This window comes from Anolis sagrei, chromosome 1 (assembly GCF_037176765.1).
Source record: "Anolis sagrei isolate rAnoSag1 chromosome 1, rAnoSag1.mat, whole genome shotgun sequence".
In the NCBI taxonomy this organism is placed as follows: Eukaryota; Metazoa; Chordata; class Lepidosauria; order Squamata; family Dactyloidae; genus Anolis; species Anolis sagrei.
Window position 1 is genome coordinate 916,062 of NC_090021.1, and position 11,571 is coordinate 927,632.

An 11,571-nucleotide genomic window follows, 5' to 3' on the forward strand; every position below is an offset into this window, starting at 1 on the left:
CCGGGACCACCCACTCACCCACCCTCGGCGCCTGCACTGCCAGCCTCCTGCTGCCCAAGGGGGGCCCCGCCTGTCCGTCCGTGTTCGGCCAGAGCATGCAGGGGTTGGGGAGCCCCCCACAGAAGAGAGGGGCGGACTGGCCCCCTCCCATCTTCGTGCCACATTCCAGCCAGACGGAGGGAGGCCACCAATGCTTCCCTTGCCCATCTCTGCCTCAGTGTCTTCAATGTGCCTGCTGAGGGATCCGGGCCTCCAGCGGTCAAGGAGAGGCCGCCCTGACCCTCGGCCAGGCCGCCTCCTCCTCTTGTGTCTGTCTCTGCATGTGTGTGTGTGTCATGCTAGCAGCAAACACTTGCACTATGGATGTCTTTTTTGGAAAGGGGTCCAGGAAGGGGGTTGGAAGGAAGACCCCAAAAGGGTGGCCCATGCGACCCTCTGCCCGGTCTCCAGGCCACTGTCCACTCTTTCCTCTTCCCAGCCAGGAGCCCAAGCTGCCCTTTTGTGTGTCACGCTAACTAACAGCAAACACTTGCACCATGGATGTCTCTTCTGGAGAGGGGTCCAGGAAGGGGGATGGAAGGAAGACCCTCCCCAAAAGGGTGGCCCATGCGACCCTCTGTCCGGTCTCCAGGCCACTGTCCACTCTTTCCTCTTCCCAAGCTGCCCTTTTGTGTGTCACGCTAACAGCAAACACTTGCACCATGGATGTCTTTTTTGGAAAGGGGTCCAGGAAGGGGGTTGGAAGGAAGACCCTCCCCAAAAGGGTGGCTCGAGCGACCCTCTGCCCGGTCTCTAGGCCACTGTCCACTCTTTCCTCTTCCCAGCCAGGAGCCCAAGCTGCCCTTTTGTGTGTCACGCTAAGTAACAGCAAACACTTGCACCATGGATGTCTATTTTGGAGAGGGGTCCAGGAAAGGGGATGGAAGGAAGACCCTCCCAAAAGGATGGCCCAAGGGACCCTCTGCCCAGCCTCCAGGCCACTGTCCACTCTTTCTTCTTCCCAGCCAGGAGCCCAAGCTGCCCTTTTGTGTGTCACGCTAACAGCAAACACTTGCACCATGGATGTCTTTTTTGGAAAGGGGTCCAGGAAGGGGGTTGGAAGGAAGACCCCCCCCAAAAGGGTGGCCTGAGCGACCCTCTGCCCAGTCTCCAGGCCACTGTCCACTCTTTCCTCTTCCCAGCCCTTTCCCTGTCTGTCTCTGCAGCAAACCCCAATCCGATCTAAGGGGGTCCCCCAGGAAAAGGCCCCCCAACAGTTCGCCCTCTCTGGCATGAAAATGCCCAGTGGTGTCCCCTGCCCTGCAGAGGGTTGCTGGGCCCCTTTGACCCCCTCTGGAGAACGGCAGTGGGTGGGGAGGGGTGGCCAAGCCCACCTTCTGGTAGCCAAGCCCGAGACCTGGCCAGCCTGCTGAGGAATGCTCTTGGCATGGAAGGAGAAAGCCCCAGAAGTGTAGCAGCAAGCCCAGGTGTGCATCATGGGGGTGCCGTCCAGCAGCAGGTGGTCCCCTGTGAGGTGTGGTGCTCCTGGGCCCCCGACCCAGCCCCCCGCCAACAGTGGCGGGGAAGGCTGCTGCAACGCTCTGCACCAGGGAGGAGCGCGCATGCCACGCCTTGTGTCCGTGACCTTGTGGAGTACATGTGTGTCTCTGTCTCGTCTCTCTCTCTCGTGTGCCATGTGTACCAGTGAACCCAATAAAGCAATGTGCCTCAAACCAAACAACAGACTCTTGGCAGAAGTGTGTCTCTGTGTGTGTGTGGGAGGGGGGACACATGCTGAAGCCATATTGTGGGTGGGTGGGTTGGTGGGTGGGGGGAGCTCCAGTGGGTGCCTCTTTGTCTCATGCGCAGGATCCAGAGAGGAAACCTCTTGGGCCCCAAAAGCTGCAAGGGAACCCAGGGCAGGCTGCTGGGGGACCGTGAGGAAGGGGCTCCCTGGGTGGGAGCAGCGAGGAGAGAGCCCACCTCCCTGGTTCACATTATGAATAATAATAATAATAATAATTAACTGTTTATATTATTATTATCATTAATATTATTATTATATCTCAATGTTAGTATTTGTAATATTATTATCATATCCCAGTGTTTATATTATATTTATATCCATTGCGACTAGGACACAATGGAGCCAAGGCTTCAAACTACAAGAAAGGAACATGAGGAAGAACTTCCTGACTGTGAGAGCTGTTCAGCAGTGGAACTCTCTGCCCTGGAGTGTGGTGGAGGCTCCTTTTGAAACAGAGGCTAGATGGCAATCTGTCGGGGGTGATTTGAATGCAATATTCCTGCTTCTTGGCAGAATGGGGTTGGACTGGATGGCCCAGGAGGTCTCTTCCAACTCTAGGACTCTATGATTCTGTGATCAGGGTTTGTGCCTGGCCAATCCTCCTGTCCCCCCCCCCCCCCAAATTGGATCCCTTTTGGCCCTGTACTTAGTCCTCCTTTCTCCACAAAATATCCACCGCTTCGATGTGGACCATACCCTCCTTTCCCTTCTCCTCCCTCCTTCTTTTTTGGCCCCATTTTTCCATAATTCTTGTTGCTCCTGAAAGGGATATATCTGTGAGGATGATGCAGTGTCCGGCTGGTCACTTTGCGAGAGAGAGCTTCAGACTGCAAAGGAGGGCAGGGTCCGGCTGTAGGACTCAGGGCCTTTGGTCAACCTGACCCCCCCCCCCCCACAGGATTCTTGGGAGGCTTAAGTCCGGAGGGCCAGGGCCAGGCAGCTGGGACTCACTTGAAAAAGTCCATCCCAGACCCATAGGGTCACTATCATTAGGCACGATGAGTAAGGAGACCCAGTTCAATGGGTTTAATTGAACAAGTCATCCTGCTGGGTGGAACAACTAAGAAACGTGCCACACCAACAGGAGACTCAGTTCCGCTTTGAAGTCCAAGATTCAAATTTCCCGCTTCTTGGCAGAAGAGGGTTGGACTGGATGGCCCAGGAGGTCTCTTCCAACTCTAGGATTCTAAGATCCAGAGGGAACCTCTTGGGCCACCCCAAAAGCTGCAAGGCAACCCAGGGTAGGCTGCTGGGGGTCTGTGAGGCAGGGGCTCCTTGAGTGGGGGCTGCAAGGAGAGAGCCCCCCTGCCCATTCACGGAAAGGAGGAGAAGGAGACCGTTTACAAAACACATTCACTTTAATAACAACAGTTAAGCGAAGAAAGGCGCTCAATGTGAGCCAAGCTGTGCCCCCGAGAGAGGGCCGGGCCCGGGCTCTGTTCCCTGGTGCCTTCCTCTTCCTCTTCCTCTTCCTCCTCCGCTGGTCCAGCCAAAGGGAGGCTGAAGTGCCAGGGCTTCCTTCCCATGGATAGGAAGGGAGGCCCAGAGCCAGAGGTGCTGGCCAGTCTGTGGCCGGACTCCAGGCCGAGCCTCTTCTGCCGGTGCCTCCGGTCCCTCGACCCTTGACTCCCGCCACTTGCAGCCCAGCTGCCAGATTCCACACGACCCTCTCGTGGGCCTCGTCCACTCCGTGGAGCGCGGAGGATCCTCTGCTGAGTCTTCAGCTGACAGCCGCGAGGGGCACCGTCACTGTCGCCGCCGTTGAAGGGCTTCTCCCCCCGCCGGCCTGGGCCATGGCGGCCAAGTGGGCCTGGCACTCCCTCTGCAGCTTGTGGCTGAGCGGGGAGACCAGGGCGCGGAGGCAGTGCAGGCGCACCAGGCCCGAGTGGCCGCCCGAGGCCAGCCAGCTGTGGCAGGACAGGTTGGGGCTGAAGCACACCTGGAGCAGGAGAACAACGGGAGGGAGGTGTTGTGTCTCAGAATAAGATGCACCTTGCTCTCCACCACAAACCAGCCACAGTGGTGAGGTATATAGTTTATTGTGAGATTTCTAAAACAAAAGGCAGTTCATAAGCAGTGAAAAGACCAATAGTACAGGTTATAATCCAATATAATCCTTATTGCCCATAACAAGAGACTCAAAGCACAGGTTCAGTATAAAGTCCACGAAATAGCATGAAGCAAGCCTTCCCAAGGACAGGAGCCGGAGCTAACCATAAGCAAACGTTGGAACTAACAGCGAGAGAGCCCCCAAGCAAAGCATTTATTCACTCAACATCAAAACAGACAGCTTTCCCACCAAACTGATGATCTCAACACTTGGCCGCAATCCGCGGGCTCCGTCTCAACACTCTCAACACCTGGGCACCTTGACCCTGATTCCCAGCGTCTGTCTTATCAGTTGCATTCCTTTCCTGTGAGAGCTGCGGCCTCTCAGCAGACACAGACTGAAAGCCAACTTCATCATCCACTGTACTCTCAGACTCATCCCCATTCCCATCATTCCCATCATGCTGTTGTTGAACCACAACAGGAGGGAGGGGCGTCTCTGAATGGAGATCGGGGGACTGCCCACCCCCCATCTCCCCCTCCACGCACGCCCCCCTCGATACTCACCTTGTGGACGGCCTCCAGCTGCGGCCCCCCCAGGCTGACCCCCTCCTTGGCTTCGGGGAAGCCGCGATGCTCGTGCTTGTGGGCCTTTCGGCGGAAGCTCTTGAAGCTCCTCTGGGAAGGATGGAGAGAGGGAAGGAGGGAAGCGAGGAAGGTTCAGTGCCAGAAAGAGCGGGCAAAGGGGCGGCCTGGGCGTTCATCACGCCAACAGACCATGATGGATGTGCCTGGGACAAAAGGCCTTATCAACATCCAGCACCTGGCACAGAGGAATGGATGGAGCCGGAGAAAAGTGGGGAAGGGGCTGAGAGGAACCCCACTCTCTCTCTCTCAGGCTGCAGGAAAGCCTCTCCACTTGGGTGGGGGGCTCAGAGACACACATCCCTCCCCCGCGTTCCATCCTGGGCCGCACTCACCAGATCCGTGTCCTGGAAGAGGAGGTAACTCTGGGCCGTTGCCTGGCCGTAGCTCTTGCCCTCCGCTGCCCGGGGCCTCTCTCCTGGCCCCACAGGCCCCGATCCAGGGCCCTCTTTGCTGAGGAGGAGGCAGCTGCGGGGCAAGAGGTCCCCCCTGTAGATGGGCTGCAAGGGGGGCAAAGGGAGGAGCCAGTTAGGGATTCCTCGTCTTCGGAGGAGGAAGGGGAGCAGGAAAGTGTTCAGGAATTAGAGGGGGGGTTGGAATCAGAGAATGAGGTCTTGCAAATGCCCACATTTCTGGAAAGGCAAAGGAAACAGAGCAGAGACGGCATCCAGCTAGAATTGCTGCTAGAAACGCCGAGGTAATTGGGAGCCTCCTGCGTAGGGAACTCAGGGCTATCAATCAGAAGCAGGAACAGTTAGCTTTCGCCTGTGGTAACAAACAACTCTGATGCTGATGTTTTCACTCCAACTGAAGCTGCTTTGAATGTGCTGCTAAGGATTAGTCATCACTAGCCTGCCACATGTTGCTGTGGCCCACATGGGGGTTCTGTGAGAGAGGTTTGGACCAATTCTATCGCTGGTGGGGTTCAGAATGCTCTGTGATTGTAGGTGTACTATAAATCCCAGCAACTACAACTCCCAAATGTCAAGAGTCTATTTTCCGCAAACTCCACATTTGAGCATTTTGAGTATTTGTGTAGAGTTTGGTCCAGATCCATCATTGTTTGAGTCCTCAGTGCTCTTTGGATGTAGGTGAACTACAACTCCAAAACCAAAGGACACTGCCCATCAAACCCTTCCAGTATCTTCTTTTGGTCATGGGAGAACTGTGTGCCAAGTTTGGTTCAATTCCATCGTTGGTGGGGTTCAGAATGTTATTTGATTGTAGGTGAACTATAAATCCCAGCAACTACAACTCCCAAATGACAAAACCATTTTTTTTAGTGAAGGACATACATTGGGTTGTTATATGTCTTGTGTCCAAATTTGGTGTCAATTCATCCAGTGGTTTTTGAGTTCTGTTAATCCCACAAACGAACATTACATTTTGATTTATATAGATTGCCCGTTGTCTGATGTAAGACTGCTGTTTCTTTTGGACTTTATCAGAGACTTGAGTTTTGTGCCTGCATTCAGACTTCCTTGCTTTCTTTTGCGTTTTTCAACTGCATGGGCTGTTCTCTTGTGTTTGCAAAAGCGAAGAATTTTTCATATACTTTCAACGTTGTATTTAGGCTGTTCTTGAAGGGCAAATCAAGAGAAAACAGAGCAGAGACGGCATCCAGCTAGAATAACTGCTAGAAAAGCTGAGGTAATTGGGAGACGCCCTGGCACCTCCTGCGTGGGGAATTCAGGGCTATCAATCAGAAGCAGGAGCAGTTAGCTTTCGCCAGTGGTAACAAACAACTGATGCTGATGTTTTCACTTCAACTGAAGCTGCTTTGAATGTGCTGCTAAGGATTTAGTGATCATTGCCCGTTGTCTGATGTAAAACTGCTGTTTCTTTTGGACTTTATCAGAGACTTGAGTTTTGTGCCTGCATTCAGACTTCCTTGCTTTCTTTTGTGTTTTTCAACTGCATGGGCTGTTCTCTTGTGTTTGCAAAAGTGAAGCGTTGTTCATTTACTTTCAACGTTGTATTAAGGCTGTTCTTGAAGGGCAAATCAAAAGGAAACAGAGCAGAGACGGCATCCAGCTAGAATAGCTGCTAGAAACGTCGTGGTAATTGGGAGATGCCCTGGCACCTCCTGGGTGGGGATTTCAGGGCTATCAATCAGAAGCATGAGTATTTAGCTTTCGCCAGTGGTAACAAACAACTCTGATGCTGATGTTTTCACTCCAACTGAAGCTGCTTTGAATGTGCTGCTAAGGATTTATCAGAGACTTGAGTTTTGTGTCTGCATTCAGACTTCCTTGCTTTCTTTTGTGTTTTTCAACTGCATGGGCTGTTCTCTTGTGTTTGCAAAAGTGAAGTGTTGTTCATTTACTTTCAATGTTGTATTAAGGCTGTTCTTGAAGGGCAAATCAAAAGGAAACAGAGCAGAGATGGCATCCAGCTAGAATAGCTGCTAGAAATGTCGAGGTAATTGGGAGATGCCCTGGCACCTCCTGCGTGGGGAATTCAGGGCTATCAATCAGAAGCAGGAGCAATTAGCTTTCACTAGTGGTAGCAAACAACTCTGATGCTGATTACTTTCAACGTTGTATTAAGGCTGTTCTTGAAGGGCAAATCAGGACAGAGCTGGCCTTCAGGGGGAGCAGCAGCAGCAGCAGAAGGGGGCAACTACCACCCTAACTCCGAAGCCAAGTCCCACAAAACCCGTGCCTTCTCCCATAATCCCTCTTAAGGCTCCAGATGGCAGGCAGAGCGAGGCCTCCACCCGTCACACTACTCTGCCTCCCCCCAATGGGAAACCCACTCCCAGGCTTGACGGGCCTCCATGCTCACCAGGTTCCAAGCTGACCCACTCACCCTAGAGGCTCCCCAGGCCCTTTGCTATGGACTGCAGGCTGCATCACTCAGCCAAGGCCCCTCCCAACTCCCAAACGTAGCACCCCAAGGGCAGTGGTGCCTCTGCCAGGGAAAGACCTTTCTCCCGGCCCCCGCCACCCTCCTCCTGAGGGGTTCATGGGGCCCTGGTCCAGGGGAGGGGGAGGCACCTACAAATCTGCGATCCGAGGGCCGCTTGACGTTGTGGGGGTTGATGGAGAGGTCGGGCATCATGGCCACCACCACTTCCCCTGTGACGTCTCCAGCGACCACTGTGTTCAGCCAGTCGGACCCAGAGATGCTCTGCAGACAGAAAGAGAAGCAGGTGGGGGTGAGCACCACTCACGTGAGCTTTCCCGCAAAGGGGCTGCAAGATGTTGTTCAGCCTGTGATTGTGTTTGAGGATCTGGGTGCTTTGGATGTGGGGAATGATGTTAATGAGGTTCAAGACGCCAATGGTTTGGTCAGTAATCTTGATGCAGAGAATGACCAGGAGATCCCTGCTGTTTCCCAGGAGAATGTCCCTGAGGGGTGTGGGGATGATGGTGTGCTTTCTCAATTGTTACCAGAGAGTTCTCATGAGAGAGAACTTGAAAATAGCTCGGCACCTGGCCCACTTGCAAAAATTAATGAGCAAGTAGATAACGAGCCAAGAGATAGACGAGGAGAGTTCAGTCAAAACAGGAGAGCCGAGCAATGGCTTTGGCGCTCTGCCAGGCTTTGGGAGAAAACAATAACAAAGCCTCAAGTAAAGAGAAACCAATTTCTGACCGCTAGTGACCTAGCTAACGAGGATTGTGGCACAGCTGGCTGAGTGTCAGCAGCATTAAGATCACTCTGACCAAAAGGTCATGAGTTCGAAGCCAGCCCGGGTTGGAGTGGGTTTCCAACCAATTGTGTGTAGCCTGTTGTCGACCTTTGCAACCCGAAAGACAGTTGCATCTGTCAAGTAGGAAAATTAGGTACCACCTTAAAGTGTGGGGAGGCTAAATTAACTGATTTATGAGGCCATAAAAAAGACTCCAGCAAAGCATTCCAGCGGGGAAGCATGCGGGGAATGCGGAAGTGCTTCATCAGTGTCGCAGATGGATGATGAAAGTGACATCTCCCCTGGCGGCCAGACAAAGTTAAATAGCCTCTGTGTATGTCTGTATATGTTTGCATGTCAAAAATTGGCATTGAATGTTTGCCATATATGTATACACTGTAATCCGCCCTGAGTCCCCTGTGGGGTGAGGAGAAGGGCGGAATAGAAATGCTGTAAATAAATAAATAAATAAATGAGGGGATAAAAGTCTCAAGTTTGGGATGTGTAGTCAGATGAAGCAATGCTTAGAATCACGCCAAGTTCTTGTCCTTGTTCATGGAAGCCTTACAGCTGAGTGACCTGTGTGCCATGACATGAATGCTTATGAATATCACTTATTCAAAGGATTGACTTCTAGCAAGGCCACACTTTTCTTTACTAGTGGTTTTCAGAAGGTGGTCAGCACATGTTCATGGAGATTCATGAATGGATACCATCTAGGTAAAGAATGGATACCATCTAGGAAAGGTATAATGGATTGGAATCTGGAACCCGGAAAGACGAATGCTGAACACGTGAATTGTTCTATATGCTGTGTTACTGATTGTTAATTTGCATCGTTGTCTTAACCATGATAACTGTTTTTAATTGTTTCATTATGATTGTCATTTGTATAACTGTAATTGTATGGGCGCCGAAGGGTGCCTCGTTGTGTAAGCCGCCCTGAGTACCCCCTCGGGGGTGAGAAGGGCGAGGTATAAGTGCTGGAAATAAATAAATAAAATAAATTCACATTTGCCAAACGGATTTTCACTTATCGCAGGTGGTCCTGGAACGTAACACCCGCGATAAGGGAGGGAGCACTGTATACACAATGGAGTCCTGTGCCTGAAGCCCCTCCCACACCAAAGAGTTCCAGTCAAACCGGCAAACCAAAATGTACGCACAAGGTAAGTTAACAATTATACACATTTACAAACAGTCAGTGGAGGCCTCAAGCATGCCTAGCAATGTGATCTCTTTAGGGAAAACGTAACTTCCTCTTTAAAGGTATTTTTTCTTCCCTGGGGAGGCCATGTGGCCAGTTCTCCATATGGGGTTGCCTTGGAAGGTTGCTTTGCCAAGAGGAGGTGGGGCCAGGCCCTTGGCTTACCCAGACGGTGCCCTTGCGGGGGGCCACGAAGTAGGCCCGGAAGCCCAGGTAGCCAGCGTCAAGGTAGTGGATGCCACACAGGCCGTACCTGCAGCACAGAAGAGAAGCCAAGGTTGCCCAGGGGAGACCAGGCCACGCTCCTGACCCCTGGGATGGAGGGGGCAGCCAGCCTCGCTCTCCCCCACGGAGCCCACCTTGCCCACAGCAGCCGTGGGGAGGGAGGGAGGGGCACTGAGGGAGGGGGAGGCGGAGACTCACGGGGCGTAGCAGTTGTCCTGGGCCACGGTGACCCCACAGGAGGAGAGTAGCCAGGCCACCTCCGTGCTCAGGAAGCGCTTGATGCTGTTGAGGGGCTCGTGCGGCCGACGCAGGTCCCAGAACTTGACCTTCCGGTCTCTCCCGGCCGTCACCAGGAAGTTGCTGGAATGAGATGGGAAGAGGAGTGAGGCCATGACAAGAGCCTGGCATTGAAGGAAAATAAATATATTCAGGATAGAAAAGGTCTTGGAGCGCACTCGCTTACTCAGTCTCAAAGGAGGTCAGAAGTAAAAAGATCCATGCAGCTACATTTTGCCTAGAAAGGAGGCAAAATGCGACCTTACTGTATTTAGAGTCAGAGGGCTTTCCTGACCTGGAGTACAACAGCTACTATCTCCTCCCCCTTTGAAAATGTAGCAATGGAATCTCTATGAGGGATGTGGTAACTTCCTCTTTAACGGTATTTTTTTTGCCTTGGCTTTTTGGCCATGTGGGCATTCTCCATTGCCCTTTTTTCTCCTGCTTTTGTCTTCCTTTCAGTGAGGACGCATTTTGCCTTTCTCCAGGCAAAATGTAGCTGCACGGACACTTTTGATATTTTATTGTTTTACCTTCCTAAGAAGATGAGCTTAGTAAGCTAGTGAGCTCCAAGACCCTTTTCTATCTAGAATGGATTTCTTTCTACTTTTATATATATACTTCCAAACCTAAAGTTGCCTCTGCAATCCTGATCTATCCTATTGAATGGAAGCTAATCCTAATTCACCACACGAAAGTTTCTGCTGGTTATGAACTGTGATTCTGGCACTCTGCTGTATTTTTTTTTTTCTTTAACGGTTTTTTTTTTTGCCTTGGCTTTTTGGCCATGTGGGCATTCTCCATTCCCCTTTCTTCTTCTGCCTTTGTCTTCCTTCCAGTGAGGACGCATTTTGCCATTCTCCAGGCAAAATGTAGCTGCACGGATACTTTTGATATTTTATTGTTTTATCTTCCTAAGAAGATGAGCTTAGTAAGCTAGTGAGCTCCAAGACCCCTTTCTATCTAGAATGGATTTCTTTCTACTTTTATATATATACTTCCAAACCTAAAGTTGCCTCTGCAATCCTGATCCATACTATTGAATGGAAGCTAATCCTAATTCACCACACGAAAGTTTCTGCTGGTTATGAACTGTGATTCTGGCACTCTGCTGTATTTTTTTTCTTTAACGGTATTTTTTTTTTTTTGCCTTGGCTTTTTGGCCATGTGGGCATTCTCCATTCATTCCCCTTTCTTCTTCTGCCTTTGTCTTCCTTCCAGTGAGGACGCATTTTGCCTTTCTCCAGGCAAAATGTAGCTGCACGGATACTTTTGATATTTTATTGTTTTACCTTCCTAAGAAGATGAGCTTAGTAAGCTAGTGAGCTCCAAGACCCCTTTCTATCTAGAATGGATTTCTTTCTACTTATATATATATATATATATACATACTTCCAAACCTAAAGTTGCCTCTGCAATCCTGATCCATACTATTGAATGGAAGCTAATCCTAATTCACCACACGAAAGTTTCTGCTGGTTATGAACTGTGATTCTGGCACTCTGCTGTATTTTTTTTCTTTAACGGTATTTTTTTTTTTGCCTTGGCTTTTTGGCCATGTGGGCATTCTCCATTCATTCCCCTTTCTTCTTCTGCCTTTGTCTTCCTTCCAGTGAGGACGCATTTTGCCTTTCTCCAGGCAAAATGTAGCTGCACGGATACTTTTGATATTTTATTGTTTTACCTTCCTAAGAAGATGAGCTTAGTAAGCTAGTGAGCTCCAAGACCTCTTTCTATCTAGAATGG

At 51.1% G+C, this 11,571-nt stretch overlaps 1 protein-coding gene across 1 annotated transcript in view; it reads right to left on the minus strand.

Moving 5' to 3' along the window:
• Positions 1–3,125: 3,125 nt before the first annotated feature.
• Positions 3,126–11,571, minus strand: part of GTF3C2 (general transcription factor IIIC subunit 2) — a 35,228-nt gene continuing 26,782 nt past the window's right edge. Inside the window, exons 14-19 of the mRNA XM_067468961.1 lie at positions 9,748–9,909; positions 9,490–9,577; positions 7,484–7,612; positions 4,816–4,980; positions 4,403–4,513; positions 3,126–3,725 (exon numbers count right to left, since the gene is read on the minus strand). Coding sequence (XP_067325062.1) covers positions 3,507–3,725; positions 4,403–4,513; positions 4,816–4,980; positions 7,484–7,612; positions 9,490–9,577; positions 9,748–9,909 — 874 coding nt within the window. The 3' untranslated portion in view covers positions 3,126–3,506. The remainder of the gene's footprint in view (positions 3,726–4,402; positions 4,514–4,815; positions 4,981–7,483; positions 7,613–9,489; positions 9,578–9,747; positions 9,910–11,571) is intronic.